Source organism: Balaenoptera musculus, chromosome 14 (assembly GCF_009873245.2).
Source record: "Balaenoptera musculus isolate JJ_BM4_2016_0621 chromosome 14, mBalMus1.pri.v3, whole genome shotgun sequence".
Taxonomy (NCBI): domain Eukaryota; kingdom Metazoa; phylum Chordata; class Mammalia; order Artiodactyla; family Balaenopteridae; genus Balaenoptera; species Balaenoptera musculus.
This window is the reverse complement of record NC_045798.1, coordinates 9,608,145-9,634,199: the sequence shown is the minus strand read 5'-3', so window position 1 is coordinate 9,634,199 and position 26,055 is coordinate 9,608,145. Positions and strand designations below refer to the sequence as shown.

The window sequence follows — 26,055 nt, the reverse complement described above, 5'->3', positions numbered from 1 at the left end:
AGAAAGTAAACTCCAGGAGGGTAGAGAGTTTTGTCCATTTTGTTCACTGCTGTTCCCTAGAACAGTGGCTGGCACACAGTAGGTGGCTCCATAAATATGTGGAATGAAAAAATAAGTGAATGACAGAAAGGATAAATGTAACGATCATCATAAAATTGTCCTAGAAAGGCCCTAAGAATGCATATTTTATCACCACTGCACCAATTGTAAAGGCAAACATTTACTGACATGTGCTTCTCCCTGTGAGCACTGAGCTAAGCGTGTACAGCTGTCATTTCATTTCATTCTTATGGCAAACTAGGAGTTGACACTGCCTGTGACCGTCAGTGTTATACGTCCATTTGGCTGGGCTATAGTACCCAGTTATTCAGTCATACACTAATACATGTACTGCTGTGAAGGCATTCTGTAGAGGGGGTTAACATCTACAATCAGTTGATGTTAACTAAAGGAAAATATTTGTAATAACACAGGTGGGCTTCATTCAGTCAGTTGAAGGTCTTAAGAACAAAACTGAGGAAGAAGAAATTCTGCCTCAAGATGGCAGCACTTACGCCCACCTGACAGTTTCCAGCCTGCTGGCCGGCTCGACCAATTCAGACTTGCCAGCCTCAATCGTGTGAGTCAAGTCCTTGAAATACAACTCTTTTTTTTTTCCTTAATATTTATTTATTTGGCTATGTTGGGTCTTTGCTGCGGCACGCGGGCTCTTAGTTGCGGCATATGGGATCTAGTTCCCTGACCAGGGATTGAACCTGGGCCCCCTGGATTGGGAGCGTGGACTCTTAACCACTGGACCACCAGGGAAGTCCCAAAATACAACTCTTAATTAAAAAAAAAATTCTACTGGTTTTTCCTCTGGGGGACCCTGGCCAATATACCACCATTAGCCCCATTTTCCAGATGGGGAAACTGAGGCTCAGTGAGGTGATGTGACCTGCCCAGGGCTCGCCACTGAGCTGCTGACGTGTGGCTTGAACCCAGGCCTGCATCTCCATCTCCAACCTGCATCTGGATTCCCAAAGGGTCCTGGGCAGGGGTGACTTTCCGGGTCCCCCCTCCCAGACAGGTGGAGCAGCGGGACCTGCCTGTTCTTCCCCCACTCACTTTTGTTTCTCTGCCTCATTTCTCTGCAGCAAAGTTTCTGTCAGGAGGGCTTTGCTGGGAATGCCTGGGAGGCGGCTCCCCTCAGTCAGCGTGGGCCCAGCCGGCGACGTCCCCTCTCTCTGTTCTGGAGGGAGAAGAAGAGGGAAAACCGCCCATTGCTGAGAGTGGCGTGACAGCCAAAGCTGCTTTCTGCAAACCAGATCGATCAACAGTGCTGGGAGAAGAATCAATTTCCCAAACTCAGCGTTGGAGAGAGCGCAGCTGTCAGGACCTGTTGTCACTGCGATCAGCTGGGTTGAGCCTTGGCGAGTGCCTACACAAGAAAGTCAAACGCCATCGTGCCGGCCCCAGACAGCAAACCCAGAGGCTTCCTTTGCCCTCTCAGACCTGTTCCTGCCTCCTTGGCCTTCTGTATGATTTAAAAAAATCATGGTAAAATATACATAACAAAATTCACCATTTTAACCATTTTAAAGTGCACAATTTAGTGATACGTAGTATAGTCAAAATACTGTGCAACCATTATCAGTAATTCCAGAACACTGACATCACCCCAAAAGGAAACCTGTCCTCATTAAGCAGTCACTCCCCACTCCCTTCCCTAGCCCCTGGCAACCACTGTTCTGCTTTCTGTCGCTACGGATTTGTGTATTTTGGATATCTCATAGCACTGGAATCATAACACCTATCCTTTTGTGACTCGATTCTTTCACTTAGCATGTTTTTGAGGTTCATCAAGGTTGGACCATGTGTCAGTACTTCATTCTTTTTTTATGGCCGAATAATATTCCATTTCATGGATATACCATATTTTGTTTTTTCCCTTTCATCCATTAATGGACATTTGGATTATTCCCACAATTTGGCTACTGTGAACAGTGCTGCTATAAACATTTGTGTACAAGTTTTGTTTGAGCACTTGTTTTCAATTCTTTGGGGTATATCCCTAGGAGTGGAATGGTTGGGTCACAGGGTAACTCCAGATTTAACTTACTGAGGAGCCACCACACTGTTTTCCCTTCCCCAAAATTGATGGCACCTACTCAGATGCTCAGTCATCGCCCCTTACCTGCAGGTGCCCTGGGGCAGGGCCCACGTCAGGTCCATCTTTACAGGCCCCGTGGCAGTTCATTTGGGATCAGTGTGTGCCTTTGGCACCGAACTCATGGAGAGAGAGTTGCTCAGGGGCCAGCCATTGAGGGTGAGTGGCTCAAGAGTTCCAAAATTTGGTCTCCCAACCTTGGGTCCAAGTGACTCAGTTAAATCCTGTCCTAGTTTTTAAGTTTCTACTGTGATCCTGGCACAGGAGGGTGAGTGTAGAGCTGGGTGGTTTGTAGAGTGAGCCCCTCGAGAGGCTAGTACAGCAGTCAGCTTACAATACACACACACACATACACACACACATGCACACACGTACTGGGAACGTTCCAGGTGCCTAGGCCACAACAGTGAACAAAAAGGCAAGTTTTGACCATCATGATGCAGAATAACAAGTGTCCTCAAGGAGAAACACAGCCCAGGACCAAGGTCAAAAACTTCTGTTCTGATTCCCCACTTGGCCACCTGCGGCTTCTGTGACTCAGTTTCCTCATCTGTAAAATGAGGCCAATGACACCTCAGAAGACTGATGCCAGGAGACAGTGAGATGCTGTGTGAAAGGCACACTGCACAGAGCAAATGCTCTCAAGAGGCAATTTCCTCAACTACTATTATTCTTACAGAAGGAAGTTTGAACCTCAGAGGGACCTCAGAGGAAGGAGTGACAATTTTGCTGGGGAACCCCAGAGGCTTCACAGAGGTGTGTACATATGAGCAGGGGCTGAAGAACTGCCAAGTCTGCCAAGTCCTGGCTTGTCAGCGTGGCTGGAATCGTATTCCAGGTGCAGGACCAGAGTTGGCAAAGTGCTGTTATTTTAGTCACTGTAAATCTTCCCCAGAAGACCCTGCCTAGGGCCAGGCTTACAGCAGGTGCTCTCTACGTAATGTGGGGAGGGGGAAGGGAGGAGGTTGTGAAATGGGGGACTGTGAGAGAGAGGTTGCTTCCTGAGAAGCGACTTTGTGTCATGCCTTCATTTGACAGGCCTCAGCCCATTTTATCTTCACTACATGCCAAATCTGGCCCACCACCTCTTTTGTCAATAAAGTTTTATTGAAACAAAGCCATGCCCACTCATTTACATACTATCTATGACTGCTTTCACCCAGAGTTAAGTAGTTGTGACAGAAACTACATGACCTGCAATACCTGCGATAATTACTTTCTGGCCCTTTTCAGAAAAAGATTGCTGACCTCTGAGGTAAATCCTACTCATTCGTTCCTTAGACAAGAATCCCTTCACCTGACTCCCCCAATTCTCTGCTCAACTTTTTCCCCAAAGTCTTTCTCACCAACTGACATACTATATATTTTACTAACATTTATTGACACTCAGTCCCTCCCTCTAGAAGGTCAGCATGATGAGAGCAGAGATTTTTGTCTGTTTTGTTCCTGGCTGTGTCCCCAGTGCCTACGACAGTGCCTGCAGGTCAATGAACATCCCAAACTTGGATGGTTACCAATGGCTTTCGCCTGCTATTTGCTCCTCCCTATGGTAACCTCCTACCTCACCTTCCAGAGGTAACCACCATGCTGAATTTTGTTCACCATTCTCTTGCTTTTAAACATTTTTATCACAACATATGTACACCCAAACACTATTATTTTTAGCTTTGCTAGTTTCTTAACTTGTCTCATTTGGGGCTGAGACAGTGCTGTGTTCACTACATCCTATTTCCCTCTCCTCCTGGGCACACAGCCAGACTACATTTTCCAGCCTCCTTTGCAGCAGGGATGTGGCCAAATGATATGCGTCACTCCCACAACCTCAATGTGACCCTCCACATTCTTTCTCTGCCTGTTGGCTGGGTGTCAACATTCATTGTGACTCTGGATGTCGAGCATTGATGATGGCAGGACTACCACAGCTTGGGTCCCTGAATGACTGCGTGGAGCGTCCCCTGCAACTTCCCCTCCCTTCAAATATATTAAGCCTCTGAGATTTGGGGTTGGTCTGTCTCAGCAGAACTGCACCTTAACCCATCGCACATCTAAAATTATGATAGAGTTGAGTTCCCTGCCCCCCTTCCCCCGCAAGGGTGGCCGAGTTTGGCTGCCAAAGATCCACAGCCCATTTGTTTATTATGGACATCCTGTGAAAACCTTATCAGTACCTTTGGGGCTGAGGAGCTCAGGGTGTCTCTTCCACGAAGTGTGGAGCTCTCGCCGCGGCTGCCCGCTGGGGTCGAAGCTGGGGGACTGCAGTCTGTCGTCTGGGCTGCGTGAAGCCTCAAACACAGGCACGGGGTCTGCACAGAGAGAGGAGGACAGGGGTGGTGGGAGCCCTGGGGGTCAGGGGGTGCCCCGGCTGAGGCCACAGGGCCAGGGAGCTTGGGTGGGAGGAACCATCCACAGGAGCCATCTGGAATCGCTCTGGTGGATTAGGGGAGCAACGTGGACTTTCTGCTTTATGAGGGAGCAGATCTCCAGGCACCTGCTCCGGGAAGCGTGTGCCATCCCCATGGGTGTGGCTGTCCTGCCCAGCTGGGAATAATAATAACAATTATCATAATAACTTCATTTTCCTGATTCTAGATGCCATCTGTGGTGGCCATGAGATTGTGTCCTGCACACCTCCAACCACAGGGAACATCACTTAGCAAGGACGCTAGCAGGCACACTCTGAAATCCATCAGTTCAAGCCTAGCCTTTTCATGGGACTTCCCAGACAAGGCCTGCAGGCAGCGAGGATAGAGGCAGACCTGCTCCTGGGGGACACAAAACTGCTCTGAGGGCTGAGGACTGGCCCGTGGCCTTCCCCAGTGCTTCCTTCCTTAGGCCATAATGTGGTCTGGATGTTTCCACCCGGTTCCCCACCTCTCCTAGCTCCCTCCCTATTTTCCTTCACCCGAGGTTCCCTAATAGCATCTTTGCACATATAACCCTTGGGGTGCTTTTCAATGGATCTGGGCCAACACACCATCATTTGTGACACTTGTGGCCGATTAAATAATAGTTTTTCTGGGGGCGAGATATACACCTGGATATAAGATGTCTCCGTATTTCCCAATAGCTAAATTGAGGACTCCAGGTCCTTCCATCTGGAATTCTGTCCCCCCTCCTACCCTGTCACCTAGCAAGCACTTCCTCTTCCTTCAGATCTAGAATCCAACACCTCTTCTTCCAGCAACTCCCCACCTGGGGCAGGAGGTTGGTGCAGCATCTTCCACGTTACAAAGCCAGTCCCTGGGAATAGGTTCCCACGATGCACCCAGCATCCCCTGGAGGCTGGCCTGGATCTAACTTGTTTTCACAGATGAGGAAACTGCTCAGAGAAGCCAGGTGACTTGCTGAAGAGTGGAGGAGAGACTCAAGTCTGGGTCTCTTTCTCTGATGCCACAAAGACTCCCTGTCCCAGTGGTGTGGATATTTCGACCCCAGTAGCTGCAGGTAGTTAGGTGTTCATGGGGTCCCAAGAAAGCCAGGGCCTCCTCGCTTCAGACCAAGGGGTCTGGTCTGGCCCACATTTTTTCTAATGCCCCAGAGCCCTCTCTCTTCCTGGTCCCTCCTTTGGGATCTCCCACCAGCATCTGCTTGGCCATTGCTCTCTGCTGGTGTGGACCCTGGAGTCAGATGTCCCTGGTCCTGGTCTAATCCATACTTGCTTCTTAGGATTGCTGTGTGACCTTGGTAAATGGTGCTACCTCTCTGTGCCTCACCATAAAAGTACCGACCTTGTGGGCCTGTGATGAAGATTCATGTAAAGTGCTCAACACAGTGCCTGGCACTTGGTCAGCTCAGGACAAATGGAAGCCCTCACTATTATTCCTGCCCTTCTGAGTGCAAGCCACACTGGCCTTCTTCTCTCAGTCCCTCAAATGCACCTTCACACCCCAGAGACTTTGTACGGGAGGGAGCCTCTGCCAGGAACACCCTGCCCTCCCCTATCCCTTTCAGCTAGTTAATGCTTACTCATCTTAGCAACTCAAATGCCAGTTCTTCCAGGAAGCCTTCCTTGACCAGTCGGTCTTCTGGTATGAGCTCTCCCAGCTGCCTGCACCTTTCCTTCACAGCACTCACTATACTTCCAATTTTCATTGATTTGCAAGTGCACCTAATTATACCCACTGGACTGCAAACTCCACAACAAGGCAGGGCTGGGACTGCATCTGTTCTTGCACCTCCACTGGACCCCTTGTGGGTGAATGAAGCCTGACCCACAGTCCAACCCAATAAACATCTGCTGATGGAAGAAACAGGGCAGAGCCTATACTTGGGGACCTTCAGGTCTGGCTGGAACAAGGCCACCTCTGCATTTTATCCCTCTTCTCCCGCCTGTTTGTTTAGGTGGTGGGAGGCTCAGACAATGGGTGTTTGTGTCGAGGTAAGCAGGTGCACGGGAACGCTGCTGCTGGCTTTCCTCTGTCAGCACTCCCCCACGCCCCGTCATTAGGCAGGGGCTGCTCAGCAGGGTATGCCATTATGTCTCCCCGGGCTGATGTAATTATACATTGACATAATTAACCCAGCAAGCGCATTAGGCAGGCCAGCTAAAAATTCATCTATAATTATTTGTTGTGTGCATGCTAATGAGTCCATCTGCACTGCCTTTGTACAACATGGACAAATTAATTTACAAGTCTGGATTTTTTAATAAGTTCAAGGAAACGCTTCCTATTGTGTCCTGGTTTTTGAGAAAGGAAGAAAAAGGCGACAAGCGCTTGCCAGGGTCAGGGAGGTTAGATAAACACGGGAGGCTGCAGCTGAGAGCGGCATGGAGGGCTCGCTCTGGTTCCAGGGAGGTGGGAAAGCTCCAGCTCATGGCTCAGGGGCCGGCTGGCCAGGAGCCTGTCCAAGCCAAAGGATGACGCTCGGGTGAAAAAGGATGTCATTTACCCCATTCCCAGGGATCAGAAATTGATGTTTGTTCTGCTCGGAGGCTCTGCGGTCATCCCTTGCTGCCTTGTGCTTTGTCCAGGGGAAGCTGACCGCAGGTGGCCTCCTGGAGAGACTGGAGGAGCTGGGTGGCGAGTGGACACTCAACACGGGTTCAGCGGGTTCCAAGGCTCTGTCTCTTTGCCTTCATTTGCCAGTACAGGGTAGAACATAGTGGTTAAACTCTCAGAACATGAAGTCCAGCACTGGTCTTGAGCCTCAGCTTCCCCACTTAAAAAGTCAGAAAATATTACAGTTTCTACTTCTCAGAAGTTACTACTGGGAAGACTGAAAAAGATTACTGAGAGAGGCAGCATGATTTAAGGACTGCTGGTGTCAGCTCCAGCTCTAAACTGGCTATGTGACCTTTGGACAGTTAGTTAACCTCTCCAAGCCTCCATTTTCTCATCTGTAAAATGGGGCTGCAAGGACTGGATGAGAGAATGTGTATAGAGATTTGCACAGTGCTGGGTGCACAGCAGGGCTTGATAAGTGTTGGCTGCTGTTATTACCCTGAGAGGGTGCAGCACACCGTCCCGTGACGTTCTAGGAGCTGCTGTCTACATGGCAAAACTCCACGGAGACTCAGGACAGGGTAAGGCCTCATATACTCTCATCAGTGCCTGGGAGACTCAGAATCCAGTAATCCTGCGTTGAGCTCCACTCAGGGACTCAAAGGCTCTAGCTTAGAAAGTCACACTGAGGAGGGACAATTTGTCAAGTGTCCAACACCCCTACCCCAGTGCACAGTTGGGGAAAAGTGGGGTCCCGTGACTTCCCTGAAGTCTGCCAGTGAGTTGGTGGTAGGGCCAAGATGGGGCCTTGGGCCTCGGCCTTCTCTTCCCACACTGTGCTTCCTCCTAGATCCCCAATTTGAGAGAGGAAGTCGGGGGAGGTGCAGATGACTCACCCGAAGTCAGGCTGTGGCCAAATCCTAACAGCCGGAGCACTTTAAATCGATTAGAATTCATACAGTCTTCACCACAACACTGTTAGTAGGGCTGTTGTGTTTTCATTCTATAGATGGGGAAACTGAGGCATGGGGGAGTGAGATCACTTCCCCAAGGTGAGACCCAATAAGGTAGATGCTGCTATTTCCATTTTCCAGACAAGGAAATGAAGGCCCAGAGAGGAGATTCCATGTGCCCAAGGTGGCTGAGCTCAGAAGTGGCAGGGGTGGGATTTGAACCCGGAGTGCCTGGTGACTCTTTGTAGTGGGCTAAGCTGCCTTGAGGGAGGGCATGGGGGATTATTAGGCCAGAAGCACGAGAATGAGGGCTCTGTTCTTGGCGTTGCCACAGGCTTGCTGTGTGACCTTGGACAAAGCATCAGACTTCTCTGGGCTCCAAATTTCTATTACAAGTATCCTTGAGGCACACACTCAATCAACATTGGTTATCACCAGATAGGGGTGTGGTCCTGCCAAAGTGAGTGCTTTTGGCCCTGGGCCTATTCCTTGGCGCTGGGATGCTCAGGGAGGGTGATTATTAAACGCCTTCATAGCTGAACTTGACACTTGAGGTTTGAACATTGTGAATCCTCCAAATTCCCAAAGCCACTCTCAGATAAAGGGGGAGAGGGATAGGTTGGGAGGCTGATGGTCAAATCCTGGCTGTGACAACTTTAGGGAAAGTCACTTAGGTCCCCTGAGCCTCAGTTTCCCCATCAGTAAAACAGGGATAACAACAGGACCTACTGTAGAGGGCTGTGCAGGGACTCCATGAGCACGCTGAGCCCCTGTGACAGTGCCTGGCACCTAAGAGTCTAAGTGAGCGTTACCCTTATTCTTATGACTTGTGGCAGTGTGGGATGTGCCACCCAGCTCTCCTTTCAAGAAAGAACGTCCTGCGAGGAGTTGGTGACAGTCTCCAGGCGCTGCACCTTCGGATACACTGCAGTGTTTGTTTGGAGGCCAGGTTTCCCCAGGCCTGCTCTCAGCCAATGAATGAGCAAGACAGGGACAGTAGGGCTGGGCCACTCCTGCCGATGCTGGAAAAGGCAACCTAGTATTATAGACTAAAATGTTTTCCCCCAAACCCATATGTTGAAGCCTTAACCCCTGATGCAACTGTATCTGGAGACAGGGCTTTAAGGAAGTAATTAAGGTTAAATGAGGTTGTTAAGAGTGGGGCCTAATCTGATAGGACTGGTGCCCTTACAAGAAGAGGAAGAGACACTAGAGCTTTCTCCCTCTGCACGTGCAGAAAGGAAAGGCCATGTGGGGACACAGTAAGAAGGCAGCCATCTACAAGCCAAGAAAAGAGCTCTCACCAGAAACCAACCCTGCTGGTACCTTGATCTTGGACTTCCCAGCCTCCAGAACTGTAAGAGAGAAAATTCTGTTGTTTAAGCCACCTGTTTGTGGTGTTTTCCTATAGCAGCCTGAGCAGACTATTGCATCCTGCTTTGGGGGTCCTGTTAGTTTTAGCTTGGCTGAGACTTTTTCAGACCTGCACTGCAGTTTGAGGTTCCTCCTACCAACCCTCCTTCCTTCCCTCTCTCCCTTCCCAGGTGTTAGACCAGCATCACCAAGTGAAGGCACTCCTGGTCTCCTCCTCTCCCTCTCCTTCATCCTTCACAGGCATCTTCCCCAATAAATCTCTTGCACATCTGGTGCCATCTTGGCATGTGAATGCTTCCAGGGGACCCAAACCAATATGTGATTACTCTTCTGCCTCTCAGAGCCTCAGTTTCCTGGTCTGTAAAATGGGGATAGTCACAGTGCCTCTCCTGTGGAGCTGCAGCTAGACTCTGGAGTCTGGGGTGTGGAGCCCATGTTGAGGTGCTGGTACATTCCACAGTGGTGAATCTAAAGTGGGCAGAGCTCACAGGGGGACCTATGAGTCCATGCACCTGCTTCACGCAGCAAGAGTTTGTTGAGCATCTATCTGTGGGGGGCACAGGAGTGGCCCTATGTGTAGCTGACATCCCCGTCAGATAATATGGATGGGGAAAGGACTTATCTTAAGAGCATTAGGAAGTGACATGTTCTAATTCGCCTTTTTCAAAGGCTCATCCAAGCTGCTGCAAGAAAAATGGGCTGTAGAGGGTGCCAGACAGGGGGCTACTGCAATAGTCCAGGCAGCGATGCTGGGATCAGGGCGGTGGCAGGAGGAGTGGGGGGAAGTGCTCAGACACAAGAGGTAGATAGGAAGAACTGACGGGGTGTGGTGTTCTAGGTTGAATAGCATTTCCCCAAATTCATGTCCATCCAGAACTTGTGAAACTGACCTTATTTAGAAACAGGGTCTTTGCAGATGAAATCAAGTTAAGATGAGGTCGACTGGATTAGGGTTGACTAATCCAATGACCGGTGTCTTTACAATAAGAGGAGAGGACACAGAGAGACAACACACAGGCAAGGCCCTGCGAAGACAGAGGCAGAGATTGAAATGATGTGTCTACAAGCCAAGGAATGCCAACGATGGCCGGCCACCACCAGAAGCTAGGAGGGAGGAATGGAACAGATTCTCCCTGTGCGCCTCCACAAGGAACCAACACTGCCAGCACCTTGATTTTGGGCTTCTGGCCTCCAAAACCGAGAGAATAAATTTCCATTGTTTTAAACCATCCAGTTTATGGAAATTTGGCATGGCAGCCTCTGAAAACTAATACATCGTGTGTACTCTGGAGGTTCAAAGTCCAAAATCAAGGTGCTGGCAGAGCTGTGCTCTCTTGATCTGTTCCACGCTTTCTCCTAGCTTCTGGCGTTGCTCGCATCCTTGGCATTTCTCAGCTTGTGGTGGCATCACTTCAATCTCTGCCTCTGTCATCACTTGGCCCTCTTCTCTGTGTGTCTCTCTGCTCTTCTTATAAGGACACCAGTCATGGTGGATTAGGGTCTCACCCTAAGGACCTTGCCTTATCATGATCACATCTGCAAAGACTCTATTTCTAAATAAGGTCACATTCACAGGTACCAGGGGTTAGGACTTCAACATATCTTTTGGGGGCACACAATTCAACCCATAATACATGGCAACTGGCTGGATACCAACTGTGAGAAAGGCAGGACTAAGGAGCTGCCAGACTCCAAGTCTCATAGGAAGGAAGTTCTTACTTAAGCCTAACCTACTTCCCTCCTGCTGCACCCATTTCACCAGTCGTCCAGGAAGACAAGTGTGCTTCATAAGACAAAGCAGCAGGTGCTGGGCTCTGATCCTCCTGTATGTTCATCCTCTCCAACTACTGAGGAACAGGGCGGTGGGTTGAGTATGGTCCCTGCTCTGAAGAGTGCATAGCAACTATGATCACTTACTTCCGCAGGCATATTCCATTCTTTATTTCCTCCCCACAGAATTCCTAGACTTTACGGCGCGTGGGTAAACTCATTTCTTCCCAACTCCCCCATCTGGGAGAAATCCACGGAGGTCTGAGCTACATTGCTGGGGACTGAGTTAGGTAGAAAAAAAAATATTAGCATTCAGATGACTGGAAGATTCTGCCAAGTTACGCATAAGTAAAATGCTCAGCTGGGGTAGCTGAAACATCCAAGGGCTTCCTGCTTACTTTGTCCAACTGGTATTAGTTGATGCATCAGCTAAACGTCACTGGCTGCTCTTACAAATACAAAGTGAAAGAGACAGAAATGACAGCAAATCTTTGAAATGTTGGGAGGAGGTTTCTCAGAGAACCTGACAGTCACAGGGGTCTGGGGGCATCTAGCTTTCATCCCTCAGCAACCCCTTTCTCCCAAGGCCTTTCACACAGTAGGTGCTCAAGAAATGTCACTTGTTTTAAGCATCTAAGTTAGTGGTCATTTGTTACAGCAGCAGGAGGAAATTAATACAGTCTGTAATTCAGCCATTTATTCATTAGTACCTTTTTACTGAGCACCTGCTATGTGTCAGATACCATTTCTTCGGTTGCTAGATACTTCCTGAGCATCTACTTAGGGAAGTTTCTGGGCCCTGGAGACACAGCAGTAAATAAGAGGAAATTCCTGCCTTCCTGGGGTTGACATTCTAGAGGGGAGAGATGGACAAAGGACAACTAAACCAACGGCTGTAAGGGGGCTGAGAACAAAAACAGCAGGGTTGGGGGAGAGAGTGGCCTGAGGTGTGTGCTTGGGGGCAGTGTGCTAATTGAGGCAGCCTGGTCAGGGAGGTGACATTTGAGCAGAGCCCTGAAGGAAATGAGGAAGCCAGCAGGGGGCTGAGAGAGAATAATCCAGACCCAGGAAGCACCAGGAGAGACAGCTCCCATTAGACCAAGACACGCTGGCAGACCATCCTGACCAATCCCCCTGAGTCACTGTCCCAGAAACACAGCGTAGCTTCATCTTCACAACAACTGACCCCTTTTACTGATGAGGACATGGGGCTCAGAGAGGCTGGCGATGCCCGGGTAATTGTCGGTGCCAGCTTCACCTCTCCTCCCTGTAGGCTGGTCTGGGTGCTGGTGGGTGGTGATTGGGTTCAGAGCAGGCTCTGGCTCTTCAAACACTAGTTTCTGGTCTTCATCCTCCCAACTCTAGCAAACATTCATTCTGGGGCGGATGGGGCACCCACATCCAGGAAGCTGGGGTAAAGAGCAGATGAGATGCCCACCCAGCATCTTGAGCCAAAAGCTCCAGGGAACTGACATTTCTTCATCCCCACCACCCCCCGCACCCTGACATACGCCAGGTACTTTGCAGATATTTATACCTCATTTAATCATCAAAACAACCACATGAGACATTGCTATCCTCCCCATTTTCCAGATGAGAAAACTGCAGCCCAGCAGAGGGAAGCCACTTGCTGAAAGAGGCAGAGCTGGATTTGAACCCAGGGTGGCCCAATCGTCAAATGCTGCTGATTCATGTCACACCTTAAGCTGCATCCACCTGCCCCCCAAAATATTACCAACTTGATATCTGTCCTTACGTGATTTGATGTTTTTAACTTAAATATATTTTAAAGGAATATTTGTTTCACTATTGTAAGTATATCATTGGGATTCTGTATCATAAAAAGGTGTTTTAACCATTAAAATAAATACAAAGGAAAAATCAAGAAACTGATGTTATTAAATTCTAGTTACATCCCCATTGCCTGCTCAAGACCTTGAGCTTGAGGCCGGCTCTTCCTTGGTTAAAAGGAGAGATTCACAGGTGTTCTATAGGCATTTAAGATGCTTTAGCACCTGACTGAGACTTTCTCTAGAAGGAACTAGAAAGGTGATACCTGGTGTGCAATGTAGTCAAAGTCTGTGTTGCGCCAGGTACACCAAGGCTGCTCCCTATGTCAGGTGACCCCACTTGGGGAAGCGCGGGGTCCCGCTGACCCCCAGTCTCCAAAGCGACCTGTGTGCCCCTCCAACGTCTGGCAAGCCACATACCCCAGTGTCAGGAGAAGTGACAGAATATCCCTGTAGCTCCTCGTCTGGAGCCAGGGAGCCTGGCTTTCTGCCGGGCTCAGCGCTTCCACTGGAAACCTTTCAGCCGAGACATGTGGCTGCCCAGAGCTGTGAGCGGGACTTTATTTCCCCCACTTCACTCCTGCAACATACACACTGTCAGTATATAGACAAGGGCAGTGGCAGCGGGAATCAAACGGCTTTAGATCCAACCTGAATAAAAAAGCCCAAAACAGGGGACCCCAAATCAGAAGTGTATGACTACATATCCTTTGGATTAATTAAGCACGTTGGCAGACACGGAAGATCAAATATGAACCATCCGAGGTGGCAGGTCCTGATGGGCATGCGGGGAGGGGGAACGTCGTCAGGAAGTAGAGTGCCTTTGTCTTACAGCCATCAACTTGCTCTTTATGCATAAACTGCTTAATAAAATGACTAATTCATTTTGGTTACATTGGACCTAAACCCCTAGAGAATACTGCCAACGGATTTATAATATTTTAATCTCACACCAGGCTTTCCAAAGCCGCTGTAGGAGGAGATGGATAGAACATCATCTATTCCATCTTCTACCACTAGCTGATGCTGTTGGTGTTTTTTTAAAAAAGTGTCTATGGGGCTGTGTGGGAGAGTCGTGAATCTAGGGAAAGATGTCTCATTCCTCCCACTGTGTCCATCTGAAGGAAAGCGGTGCTCAGAGCTTTTTTTAGGAAAGCTGGAGCCGCAAAGGCTGTCCGAGAGGCTGTTTAGAAACACATATATGCAGAAGTATGCGTGTGCCCCTCCAAAGTATCTCTGAGACAGAAGCCTTCTCCCATCTGGGCCCCGGCTCCGGGCGCCTGTGTGGGCAGGAGGTTCAGGCTACTGACGGCGGCAGCGAGCCTAACTTTGATCCTTTAATCCTAACTTTTTGATAGCAGATGGGCTGCCCAGCCCTTGTATGCAAATGGGGGCCGTGCTTTCTTCCCTCCATCGCTAGGGCTGGCTGCTTCGGGGTCTCCCGGCTTAAGCATGGACAGAGGGGCTGGAGAGGGTCTTCCTTCTTGGCACTGGGTGGTGATGTAACAGTAACACCACCACCAACAGCAACGGCAGCCACTGGTCTACTGAGCATTTACTGTGTGCCAGACACCAGTTTAGGATTTTGTACTCTTCACCTTGCTTAATCCTCCCAGAGGTACCAGAAGGTAAGTGTGCTTTTCCAGAGGAGGAAACAGAGGCTCAGAGAGGTAGAGCTAGTTACTCAAGGTTACCCATCCAGGGAGCGGCAGAGCTGGGACTCAAATCCATGTCCATTGTAATAAAAGCGAAGTTTCCATAGACTAAGCTGCACAGGAAGTTCCAGGCAGGCAGGGACAGTGTCTGTTTTGCTTAACATTGTGCCCCTGGTGTTGAGGAGAGTGCCTATCAAACAGTAGGAGTTCAATGTCCGTTGAATGAATTGCATGGGGCTACTACTCTGTGCCAGGCACCATGTTAAGTGTTCTCCATTCCCACTGAATCCACCCAATGGGCCTATACTTAGGTGAGATCATTATCCATATTTCACAAGTGGGGAAACTGAGGATCAAAGAAGTCAGGTGTGACACAGGATGCACGGTGGCAGAACGGGGACTGGCCCCACCCTGTGAGAGGGTCCTTCAGCCTAGAGTCCTGCTAGCGCTCCTCCTGGCATCTCTCTGCTCCCTGAATTTGGAGCTTTGTGACTCAATTTCTCCTCAAGAAAAGTACCAGCCTTTGGAGCCCTGGGCCAGGAGGACCAGGTGTACTTGTCTGTGAGGGGTAACGTTCTTCCTCCAGCTAACACATCTGCATTTCTACAAAGGGCTCATCCTCTCACCCTAGAACCTCTCAACTTACTGGCAGCAAAGACCCTTAGCTGTTTTTCACTGTATTTAGATGGCAAATCTCTAATGTTTTTGTTCCAACCCTTTCAATTTTTTTTTCTTTTTTGGCCACACCGTGCAGCATGCGGAATCTTAGTTCCCTGACCAGGGATCGAACCCGGGCCCCCTGCATTGGTAGCATGGAGTCTTAACCATTGGACGGCCAGGGAAGTCCCCCAACCTTTTCAATTTTAAAGTTAATCCTGCATCTGGGTTTGGAGCCAGGGATCAAGATTCAGGCTCCACTACCTCTCTGCTGTGTGACCTTGGGCAAGTGGCTTGACCTCTCTGATCCTGCATTGCCTCAGCCACACAGCAGGGCAGGATGGCAATACTTACCTCCAAGGGGCAGAGGGGATAAGTGAAATCCTTTCTGTAAGGGGCTGAGCGCACTGCCTGACACACAGGGAGCACCCAAGAAACCGCCCCACAAGGATGGTAGCTCATCGTTTAAATTCAAAGGCTGCTCTCCCTGAGGCACCTCTCCTGGCCTTCCCACCTTGAAGCCCTTTTTCTGCTGGGTGTTCTGGCCGTCTGTCTTTGGGGCATGTGGCACCTGCTGGACTCCAAGGGCAGGGCAGGGCTCAAGTTTGAGTTCCCACAGGGCTCAGCACATGGTAGGTGCTCAGAGAATGAGCTGATGAAAAGCCACAGCTGAAACGCCTGTCATCCCTTCTGAAAGGGAGCAGCCGTTTATTGAGCACCCACTGGGTACCAGCATCATGCTGGATGCTTTCCTTTAATCACCTTTCAACCCTTAGCTGCCAGGAGTAGTAAAAAATCAGACAGGTGGCTAGGGGGAAAGGGCACTCCTGGTAGAAGAAATGGCAGAGGCAAAGGTGTGGCAGAAAATGGGGAGACAATGCCTTTTGAAATTAAGTACCATCTCTGGAAAATCTGCTGTTAAACTTTTCCTTTCTTTATGGGTTAAATAACCTTTTATATTACCCTTCTGTGCTCCCCTGAGCTCAACAGGACCAAATGGGCAGAGGCATATACAGGGAGGAAGGGAAGGAGGTGAGGGCAGCCAAAGACAGCAATGGGTCTCTCATTACACTAAAATCTGTATTGCCTTTATCTGCAAAGGTGGCTTATCCACTAGATGGCAGTAGAACTAGTCATTTGGGACAAACACAATGTTAAATTCTTAATCCCCCTTTCTACTTCCATCACCATATATTTCAAATGCTTCAAAGATTCAAATTTCTAAAAATTCAGATCACAAAAGTACTTAAAAAATCCTACAACCTTCAGGCAAGAGGGGTTTTTTAAAATATGACAATAAATCCAGAAGCCATAAAGCAAAGGTCTGGTAAGATTTCCTACTTTCTGCAAATATTTTTTGAATGCCTGCCATGTATCATATACAAGAGACATTGTAAACAAAGTTAAGAAACAAAAGGCAAACTAGGGGAGAAGATATGAAACACATTTACCAGGACAAAGGTTAGTATCTCTAATATACAAAGAGTATCTACAAATCAATAAGAAAATGATCTCTCTGATAGAAAAATGGGCTAAGGGTACATGAATCAGTGATTTACAAAAGAATAAATATGAGTGGTTCATAACATGTGAAAAGATATTTAGTGTAACTAATAAACAAAGAAGTACAAAATAAATTAACAAGGAGGAAAAAAATTCTTATTCTTTCTGACCACTTTTCCTGGGTTTGTGGTCAATACGTGGCTACAATACATTCTCTTTCCCAAGTTTTCTTCCTCACTCTTATAACTACAGTACAGTACCGATACGCCTTGTGTTCCCAAGAACCCCGAATACCCAGTGTTGGGAATGGGGTTCAGTATATTACAATACAGCCACACAAGAGACTGTTACACAAGAGGAACCAAAGTTACTCAGAATCCGTAATCACACAGAGAAATACAGATGCTTGTAGTGGGTGAAAGGAAGCAGGATTGAAAATGGTACATGCAGAATGAATGACCATTTTGAAAAAGTACACGCAGAAAAGATCAGATAGGAAAAACAACAAAATATTACCACTGCTCTTCTAGTAGGTAGTTTTCCCCTCCTATTTCCGTATTTTCTGAATTTGACAGTAGGTACATGCAACTTTTATAATTGCGGAGAAAAATTTAAAAATCCTAAACATTGGAAAGTGTTGTCCTACTGCACGTTCAGTAACCCTGTAGGGTAAACCTCTCACCCCACGTCCCTGATAATTGACAGAGCTGTATGAAATCCACAGCCAATGCGTGTGACTCACGTAACTTATACCCCGATGTCAGCTTTGCAGTGGGCTGATGATTATCCAGCCCCCACATGCCTGCATGTATAGGTATAGCACCCTCACACGGCCTGATGGACAGGTTCTATTATCCCTCTGCTAAAGACACAGAAACCAGAGTCAGAGAGGTTCAGGCCCCTGCCCAAGGTCACACGGCTCAAAAACACCAAGCTGAGAGTCCCAGCCCACTGTGTCTGATGCTACAGCTCGATCAACCTAAGCTGCCCAGCCTTGCCTCCTGAAAGGAGGAACCGGGAGAGGAATGCCTGTGAGGAGCTGCCATCTCCTGCATCAGATTTTTAAAAACCAAAGTAAAGCAGAAAAAAAAAAAAAATTTTTTTTGGGGCACTCACCTCTCCCTTCTTATCTCTTCAGCAGTGTTCCTCTGCCTGCCCTCTTACTTGCTCTTTCCTTGTTTTGTTTTTAAATTTCTTTCTTTTTGCTTTTAACTAATCACTCAGTTAATAAGTTAGCTCTCTGAAGCTTGGGTCAGTACCTAGTGACTCTACGAACGCAATAAAGAAATCAGCCGTCACCGGTACATAAGTCAGAAAGGTTTAAATCAAATCATCCTCTACAACAATGACATTAATTATGCTTTTAACACGTTTTACTGCTTTTCTTCCTCACTTCACGCCACATCTGTGTGAACAATATCCAAAAGATTTACGGTTTTCTTTCATAATTACAGACATACAGGCTGCACACTTATCAAAATACTTGCTGAGCAATCACGCTATATCGCATTCTCTGCCAAAGATTTGTGTTGGCAGCAGTCACTCAAAACAAAAATGTTGAATCAGGACTTGTGTGGCTTCGGGGGGGAGGTGTGGAGGGGAAGTATTTCGACAAATAATTTGCCTGTCAAGAAGTATAAAAACAGGAGAGTGTTCATCCTGGCCAATTTTCCAGGAGTGTTATTTTTATGGAGGGGCTGGGGTGGTGTGTGCGGCAGGGAAGCTCCGAGCACCAGCAGCACATCTGACATTTGGTTCTTGTGTCTGAGGATACAATTTAATGAGAACAAAAATATGTCCTCCTAATTCCCCTAAGAAATCATTAGAACATTTTGTTATTCTTAAATGTCTTGCAAATGAATTAGAGCCCTGAAGGGGCTGTTCGTATGGTATGTCTCCATCAGTTAAGGCTCCTCGTTCTCTAGCTCGGTGACAGCTGGGGATGTACGTCCCCCCCACCCCTCCATTTCTGGGGAGTAGAGTTGGGAAATCAGACACGTGGAGTCAGCACTAGGCTTGGAATGACCGTTTGGGGAGAGGGGCAAGAGGGCACGGGAACTTTCCAGGAAGTTCCATGCCAATCTCGGGAGCGCTCACGGTCCCTGACTGGCACTGCGGTTCTGGCCTCGTGGGTTAACATATTTTCAGAAAGATGAGGGTCCCATAGTGAACTCCACAAATGATGCTCTCTCCCACATGGGGGCTGTAAGCCCCTTCTCACCCCCAAACGCTCCCCTGGGTTTGAGACAACAGGTTACTTGAGTGATGATCTGTTTACCTCTGCCACCAGAATGCAAGTCCTCTGAGGTCTGGGCCCGTGTCTGTATCGGCAGGCTCATGGCTATGTTCCCAGTGTCTAGTGAGTGCTGGGCACATAGGAGGCACTCAATAAATGCCACCTGAGTAGATAAACACGTGACAAGCAGAAAGCACTAGTTGAAAAAAGTACCTTTTCATTCAAATAACTCTTCTCCCACTTTCTGCGTCTGAATCTTATTTCTAATTCATTCAACAAACAATTATTAGGTGCCTACTGTGTACTGGATTCAGGGTACACAGGTTTACTATGACTCAGTCCCAGGCCTGGAGAATTTCACTTGTCCTAGGGACACAGAGATGATGATAAGATCAGTTAACTCTTAGCAAGCGCCGCTATGTGCCATGCACGCTGAAGCCTCCCAATGACCGTATGAGACAGACTCTGATATTATTCCCAATTTATAGACGTGAAGACTGAAGCTCAGGGAGGTGAATTAATTCATCCACAGTTACCCAATGAGTAAGTGGTACAGGCAGGATTTGAACTGGGGTCTGAGCCTGGAAACACAAGCCCATCTCAGTGCTGCTCCCTGGTGCTTTGGGTTGCACAGTCTCAGCGGTGAATGACAGTGGAAAGGTACTATGAGGCCTGGTGGAGGAGCTGGGCATGTGGACTCGTGGGAGGTATCTCTGGGGTCTGTACTGGGTCACCCTCCACTGTCATTCGCCACTGAGACTGTGCAACCCAAAGAATTGAAAGGAGTGGGAAATAAGAGGATGTATTTTTCCAAATTTTTTCCCAGATAGCTCTGATAAGGGTGGAGACATCATAAGCAAAAAGGCTGCAAGGAATGGGGCGGCCTCCCGGACTCTCGGCCACGTGCCTGGTGTGGTCCTCAGTAAGGGTGATAACAACCAGGGCTGCAGACACAGCTGTCTTGGCTTCATACCACAGAGCCATGTCCCGGCAGGGGAGCCACAGAGCCTGGAGGGCTGTGCTGTCTGGGTCCAGCCATTCTTGCCGCCAAAGCATTCTAACTGAGAAAACCCATGTGGCCATGCTGCCTTCCTGCGAGTGCAGAATCAGGGAGAGCACGGGACTGGAGCAGAGCGAGTCGAGTCTGCAGGTGCCTCTGCAGTGGGCTGAATGGTGACCCCAAAACATACATCCATGTCCTAATGCCTGGAACCTGTAAATGAGACCTTTTTTGGAAAAGGGTCTTTTGCAAATGTAATTAAGTTAAGGATCTTGAGATGAGATCATTCTGGATTATCTGGTTGGGGCCTAAATCCAATGACCAGTGTCCTTATAAGAGAGGGGGATTTGGGACTCAGAGACACAGAGGGAAGAAGGCCATGTGCAGACAGAGGCAGAGATTGGAGGGATGCAGCCACAAGCCAAGGGACACCTGGAGCCACCAGAAGCTGGAAGAGGCAAGGAAGAGTCCTCCCCTATTGAAATACAGTGTGTAACGTGAAGGATGTAAGTTACTCAGCTTTCTGCTCCCTAAACCAAACAGTGTTTGTCTTCGGCGGGAGCACAGCCCTGCTGACACCTTGATTTCAGACTTCTGGCCTCCAGAACAGAGAGAGAATAAGGATTTGTTGTTTTAAGCCACCCAGTTTGTGGTAGTTTGTTACAGCAATGGGAAACGAACATAACCTCCCACGAGTAGCCAAGTTGTGACATGAGCAGACATTCTGGAAACAGTTGTTGAATGTATCAAGAGCTGAGTCCCATCTCTCCCTGGCTGTGAGGCATCAGGCACTGGACTCAACCTCTTGGTGCCAGGGAGACAGGGACTGGTAGGGCCTGTTCCCTTGGGGCTTGTAACATGCAGAGGGTAGAGCACAGGCAACTTCTACACCTGGCCGGTGCTTCTCTAACTGTGACGTGCTCCCAGATCCCCTGGGGAGCTTGTTAAAATGCAGAGGCTTCAGTGGCCCGAGGTTCTGTATTTCTAACGAGCTCCAGGCGAAGCCAATGCTGCTGGTCCGTGGACTACACTTTGAGTAGAACAGGCTAGAAGACTTCCCTCACCACCCAGCCCATGTGCTTTTGGAGGGGAAGCTTCACATCACTGTTGCTGTATTAGTTTCCTGGGGCAGCCATAACAGAGCACCACCCACTAAGGTGGCTTAAAACCACAAAAGTGTTTATTCTCTAACAGTTCTGGAGGCCAGAAGTCCAAAATCAAGGTGCTGTCAGGACTGTGCTCCTTCTGAAGGCTCTAGCGGAGGATCCTTCCTTGCCTCTTCCAGCTCCTGGTGGTCTCAGGCATTCCTTGGCTTGTAGTTGCATCACCCCAAACTCTGCCTCTGTCTTCACATGGCCCTCTTCCCTGTGTCTGTGTCCCAAAACTCCCTCTCCTCTTCTTATAAGGACACCCTTCATTGGATTTAGGGTCCTCCCTAAGTCCAGGATGATCTCATCTCGAGATCCTTAACTAATTACATCTGCAAAGACCCTGTTTCCAAATAAGGTCACACTACGAGGTTCAGAGTGGACATAAATTTTGGGAGGACACTATTTAAACCACCACAATTGCCCAAGACAGATGGAACGAGGGACTTTCCCATCCCCTGCACAAAGATCTCACAAACAACCTTGACATCAAATATAAATGACTTTGCCTTCTCCATGGCTCAGCCTAGAATGGGATCTCATTTTCTTCTTCATAAACCCCCAGCCCCAATCACCCCTGATAGCACTAATTCCTGCAGCTGTGTGGGTGGAGGGAGTTAGCACAGTGGAGTCGTCTCCCAGCTCCACCATTATTAAGCAAATCACTACATTCTGGGTTCCCATCTCTAGGTCAATAAATGAAAACGTTGCAGAGGACGGGCCATTTTAAAAAAGGGAAACTTTTTGCAGAAGTATATCTACATATTTAGGTACACAGTTGAAGGCTCTCAAGCTGATCATACTTCTGTAATCCACACCCAGATCAAGAAGCAACATCTCCAGCCCCCAAAGGCCCCTCCCAGGAACTATCGCCCCATCCAAGAGAAACCACTCTCTTGACTTCTAACAGCACAGGTGCCTTTTTTTTTTTTTTAGGTGAAATTCTGTAACGCAAAATTTACCATTTTATAGTGAACAATTCAGTGCCAGTTAGTACATTCATGATGTTCTGCAACCACCACCTCTATCTAGTCCCAGAACATTTTTATTCCCCTAAAAGGAAACCTCATACCCATTAAGCATTCACTCCCCATTCTCTCCTGCCCCCAGATCGGTAACCACCAATCTGATTTCTGTCTCTATAGATTTGCCTACTTTGGGTACGTCATACAAATGAAATCATAAACTGTGTGACCTCTTGTATCTGGCTTCTTTCACTCAGCAGCATGTTTTTAAGGTTCATCCACTCTGTAGCATATGTCAGTACTTCATTACTTTTTATGGCTAAATAATATTCCACTGGATTGGTAAACCACCTTTTATTTATTCATCCACTGATGGACATTTGGGTTGTTCCCCCTTTTAGCCATTGTGAATAGTGCTGACATTAATTTTTGCCTGTCTTCATATTTTATGTAAATGGAGTCATACAGTATATGCTCTTTTAGGTTTGGTTTTTGAGGAACATCAAATTTTTGAGGTTGGCTGTGCCATGTTGGAGGAAACATTTGCAGTCTTTCCTCCAGCGCCCTCTGCTGGCAGAGAACACTGGGTGCCTTCTGCCCCTTGTGGCAAAGGGATGGGGGTTCTGGTGGGCAAGACACTCGGCTCCCCAAGGAGATCCAGGTGGGAGATCTTACCAGGAGCCCCCCAAAGCTCCCTGGCTGATGTTGGAAGGCAGTGGGGTAAGATGGAGGAGTCGTGTGGGGACACATCACACCAGATTGGGTGTAGACCCCCTCAGTCCCTACAATTCTTACCCATGGAGGGCCTGGCCTCACCCAGGAGTCTTGGCCTGTCCCCAGATGCCACTGAGAGGAGGTCCCTGTGTAACAGGCCTAACAGCAGTTTATTTTTGTTAATTATTCACTCATGGAGCCCAAGCATTTCTTACCTGGTGCTTCAATTAACTGCTTGTAAACGCTCAGGAAAGCGGCTTCGGCCTCCTGACTTCTCTTACTAAGAGCCACCACCTTTGGAAACAACAAGAGAAAGAATCACGTGTGACCACGGCATCTGTGTCTAGAAGCAAATTTGATCATTTTCTACATGTGCAAACATGGGATTGGGGAGAGGAAGAAGGGAAATGAAGAAGGGAGAAGTATGGAGTAGACTGCCAAAATTCAGGTGATGGTGGCTGACTCCTTTGCCAAAGCAAGTTCTAAATAAATAGCCTTTGCCTGCTAGAAAAAAAAAAAAAAAGTACGAGTAGAAAGTCTGGGTTCAAGTTTCAGCTCCACTGCATCTGGCTGTGTGACCTTGGGCAAGTCACTACCCCTCTCTGATCCTCAGTTTCCTCATCTGTAAAATGGGGGTAAATAATAGAAACTACCTCTTAGACCTGTTGTGAGGATTAAAAGAAGCTATATATAAGTGCTTAGCACAGGGCCTGGCACAACAGTAGGTTATTAACAGCTGTTACTATTATTCCTGTTATTAAAGGGCAATGTCGGAGGTTCAAATATGACACATTTTGTAGGAAAGTGGGACACATCTGGGGAATATGTCTTGCCACTGAAAATTAAAGAGAAATTGTTGAATCTCTAGTAAGATATCAGATTCAACAAATGTCAAGAGTGACATTTTGTGAAACAGTTCCCGGCATACCAAAGGTGCTCAATAAATGCCTCTTGACTGATGAATACACCAAATGACTGGATGACCAGTGGCGAGGAGCTACTTTCATGCATTCATTCTCTTGCTCACGGACTTTTATAGTTCTGCCAGTGAGACTCTGTAAGATGTGTTTCTGGGGCTCAGCACCAACTCATCCCTCCGCTCCTGGCTGTGAATTCTGAGCTCCAGCCTCACAGCTGCCTTGATGCTGGCTCTTCTTGGCCAGTCCCCTTGGCATTAGTCCTGGGCCTTCCTGGCATACTTCTGGACCAAGCTCCTGGCACCCACAGGTCACCATCCCTACCTCCTTGAGGACACACTGGGCTGGCATCCCCCTTTGGACTGAAACAGAGCTTTATTCCCCCTGGCACTGACATACCTCTCCCTCTGGTGCCAAATTGCTAAATGATGACTCTATCAGAGCATCTACTTGTCAACACCCTCTTTCAGAGCTGGGCTTTTCCTATGAATCCCAGTAACGCCATTTGGGGAAGTGTCTGTTACTGAATTCCTCCCCTCAAAGTAAGCTCTGTGAGCGTGTGGTCTGGTGCACAGAAGGTGCTCAACATAATTTGTTGAATGAACAAATCCAAGTGGGTAGCACTGACTCTAGATCCTGTCTGTGACACCACTGTAGAGAAATGGCAGGGCCCAATTCTGAGACAGTCTGCTCACAGAGGTGATCAACCGAGGCACAGGTCCTGGAGCCAGGCTGCCTGGGTTCAAATCCCAGCTCCACCACTTATTATCTGTGTGTCCTTGAACAGGTGGGTCACTTCAATCCCTGTGCCTCTACTTCCCCACCTGTAAAACGGGGATAATAATATGACAGCCTCCCTCAAAGCGTCGCTAGAGGATCAAATGACTTAACACAATGTAAAGCCCTTTGCAAAACTCCTAGCATGCATTAAGCCCCATAGACATGTCACCTCTTGGTATGATCAACCCCTTCCTTCTTGCCTGTGGGGACAGGTTTTGCCCAGTGCTGGATGATAAACTTCAGCTGTGCTCATCTCTGGTGTCCTGTGAAGACCACCTGAGAAAAGCCTCGCCTCCACACACAGCAGGGCACTCTGGGAAGAAGAATTTGAAAACCATAGCAGTTTCTCTGCAGCTTCCAATATGGCAGCCACGAGCCTCACGTGGGTACTAAGCACTTGAAACGTGGCAAGTCCAAATCCAGATGTGCTGTGAGTGCAAAATATGCACCGGATTTCAAAGACTTAGTTCAAAAAATGAGAATGTACAATAGCTCATCAGCTATTCTTATGTTGATTACATGTTGAAGTGATAAAATTTTGGGTGTGCTGGGTTAAATAAAATATATTATTAAAATTCGTTTCACCTGTTTTCTTTTACTTTTTAAAATGTAGGTACTACAAAATGTAAAAGTACACGTGTGGATCACATTATATTTCTATTGGACAGCATGGCTTGAAGGTTTTACAAGGCCCACAGAGAATTTTTTATTTAAGAGAGGTGGAGAGAAATATATGGTGGATGTTGAGCAAGTGATTTTGAAAAGGTCAGTTACAAAAGCTCTTTAAGCTCTCTCGTTGTTATTCTGGGAGCAGTCTCTGGTCGCTTACCTTCCAGAGTGAATGACAGTCTCTCATACATTCAGCAAACATTTGCTGAGCACCTGCTATGTGCCATGAACTGTGAGCTGAGAACTCAGCGATGGATAAGGCAGCCTCAAGCCCCACCCTTAGAGGACTCACAGCCCAGCGGGGAGACGGACATTAAAGCAGAGTCCCCAGACAATTCATTAATTACATGTGCTAAACGCTTCAAAGGAAAAGCACAGGGGGGCTTGAGAGTGTGTAAGTGGGGGGAGACTGACCCAGTTTGATGGGTGGAAGGAACATCAGGAATTATCTCCCCAGAAGGGGAAGATGGTGATGGACAGAAATAATGTTCTAGAATCTAGGCAACGGGAAGATTTTTATTCTTGCTAAGATGTACAAAACACAGTTCCTGCTCTGGGGACTCACAGCTGAGTGGGAGACACAGCAATGCCAAAGAGGAACCGTAACACAGGAGGAGGTGATGCAAACACTGGAGTCTCCAGATTAATGTGAGGAGGGGGCAATTAATTCAGAGTTTGGGGGGACATCCTTGATGCACTACTAATAATACTAATGCAATATTCAGAGTTTACCATGTACCAGATGCTCTTACTATTCATAATCATCCCTCTCCATACACCAATCACTGAAGGTAGCTGCTGTCATTATCCCCATTGTACAGATGAGGAAACC

General features: G+C 48.0%; 2 protein-coding genes across 2 annotated transcripts in view; one reads left to right on the top strand and one right to left on the bottom strand.

Moving 5' to 3' along the window:
- Window positions 1-1,198, top strand: part of PHETA1 (PH domain containing endocytic trafficking adaptor 1) — a 54,124-nt gene extending 52,926 nt beyond the window's left edge. Inside the window, exon 5 of the transcript XR_005016205.1 lies at window positions 1,137-1,198. The gene's annotated coding sequence lies outside the window, so the exon portion shown is untranslated. The remainder of the gene's footprint in view (window positions 1-1,136) is intronic.
- Window positions 1-26,055, bottom strand: part of CUX2 (cut like homeobox 2) — a 119,434-nt gene that overhangs the window by 37,840 nt on the left and 55,539 nt on the right. The window contains exons 4-6 of the mRNA XM_036823340.1: window positions 23,073-23,151; window positions 4,318-4,452; window positions 1,108-1,231 (exon numbers count right to left, since the gene is read on the bottom strand). Of these exons, the coding sequence (XP_036679235.1) occupies window positions 1,108-1,231; window positions 4,318-4,452; window positions 23,073-23,151 (338 nt within the window). The remainder of the gene's footprint in view (window positions 1-1,107; window positions 1,232-4,317; window positions 4,453-23,072; window positions 23,152-26,055) is intronic.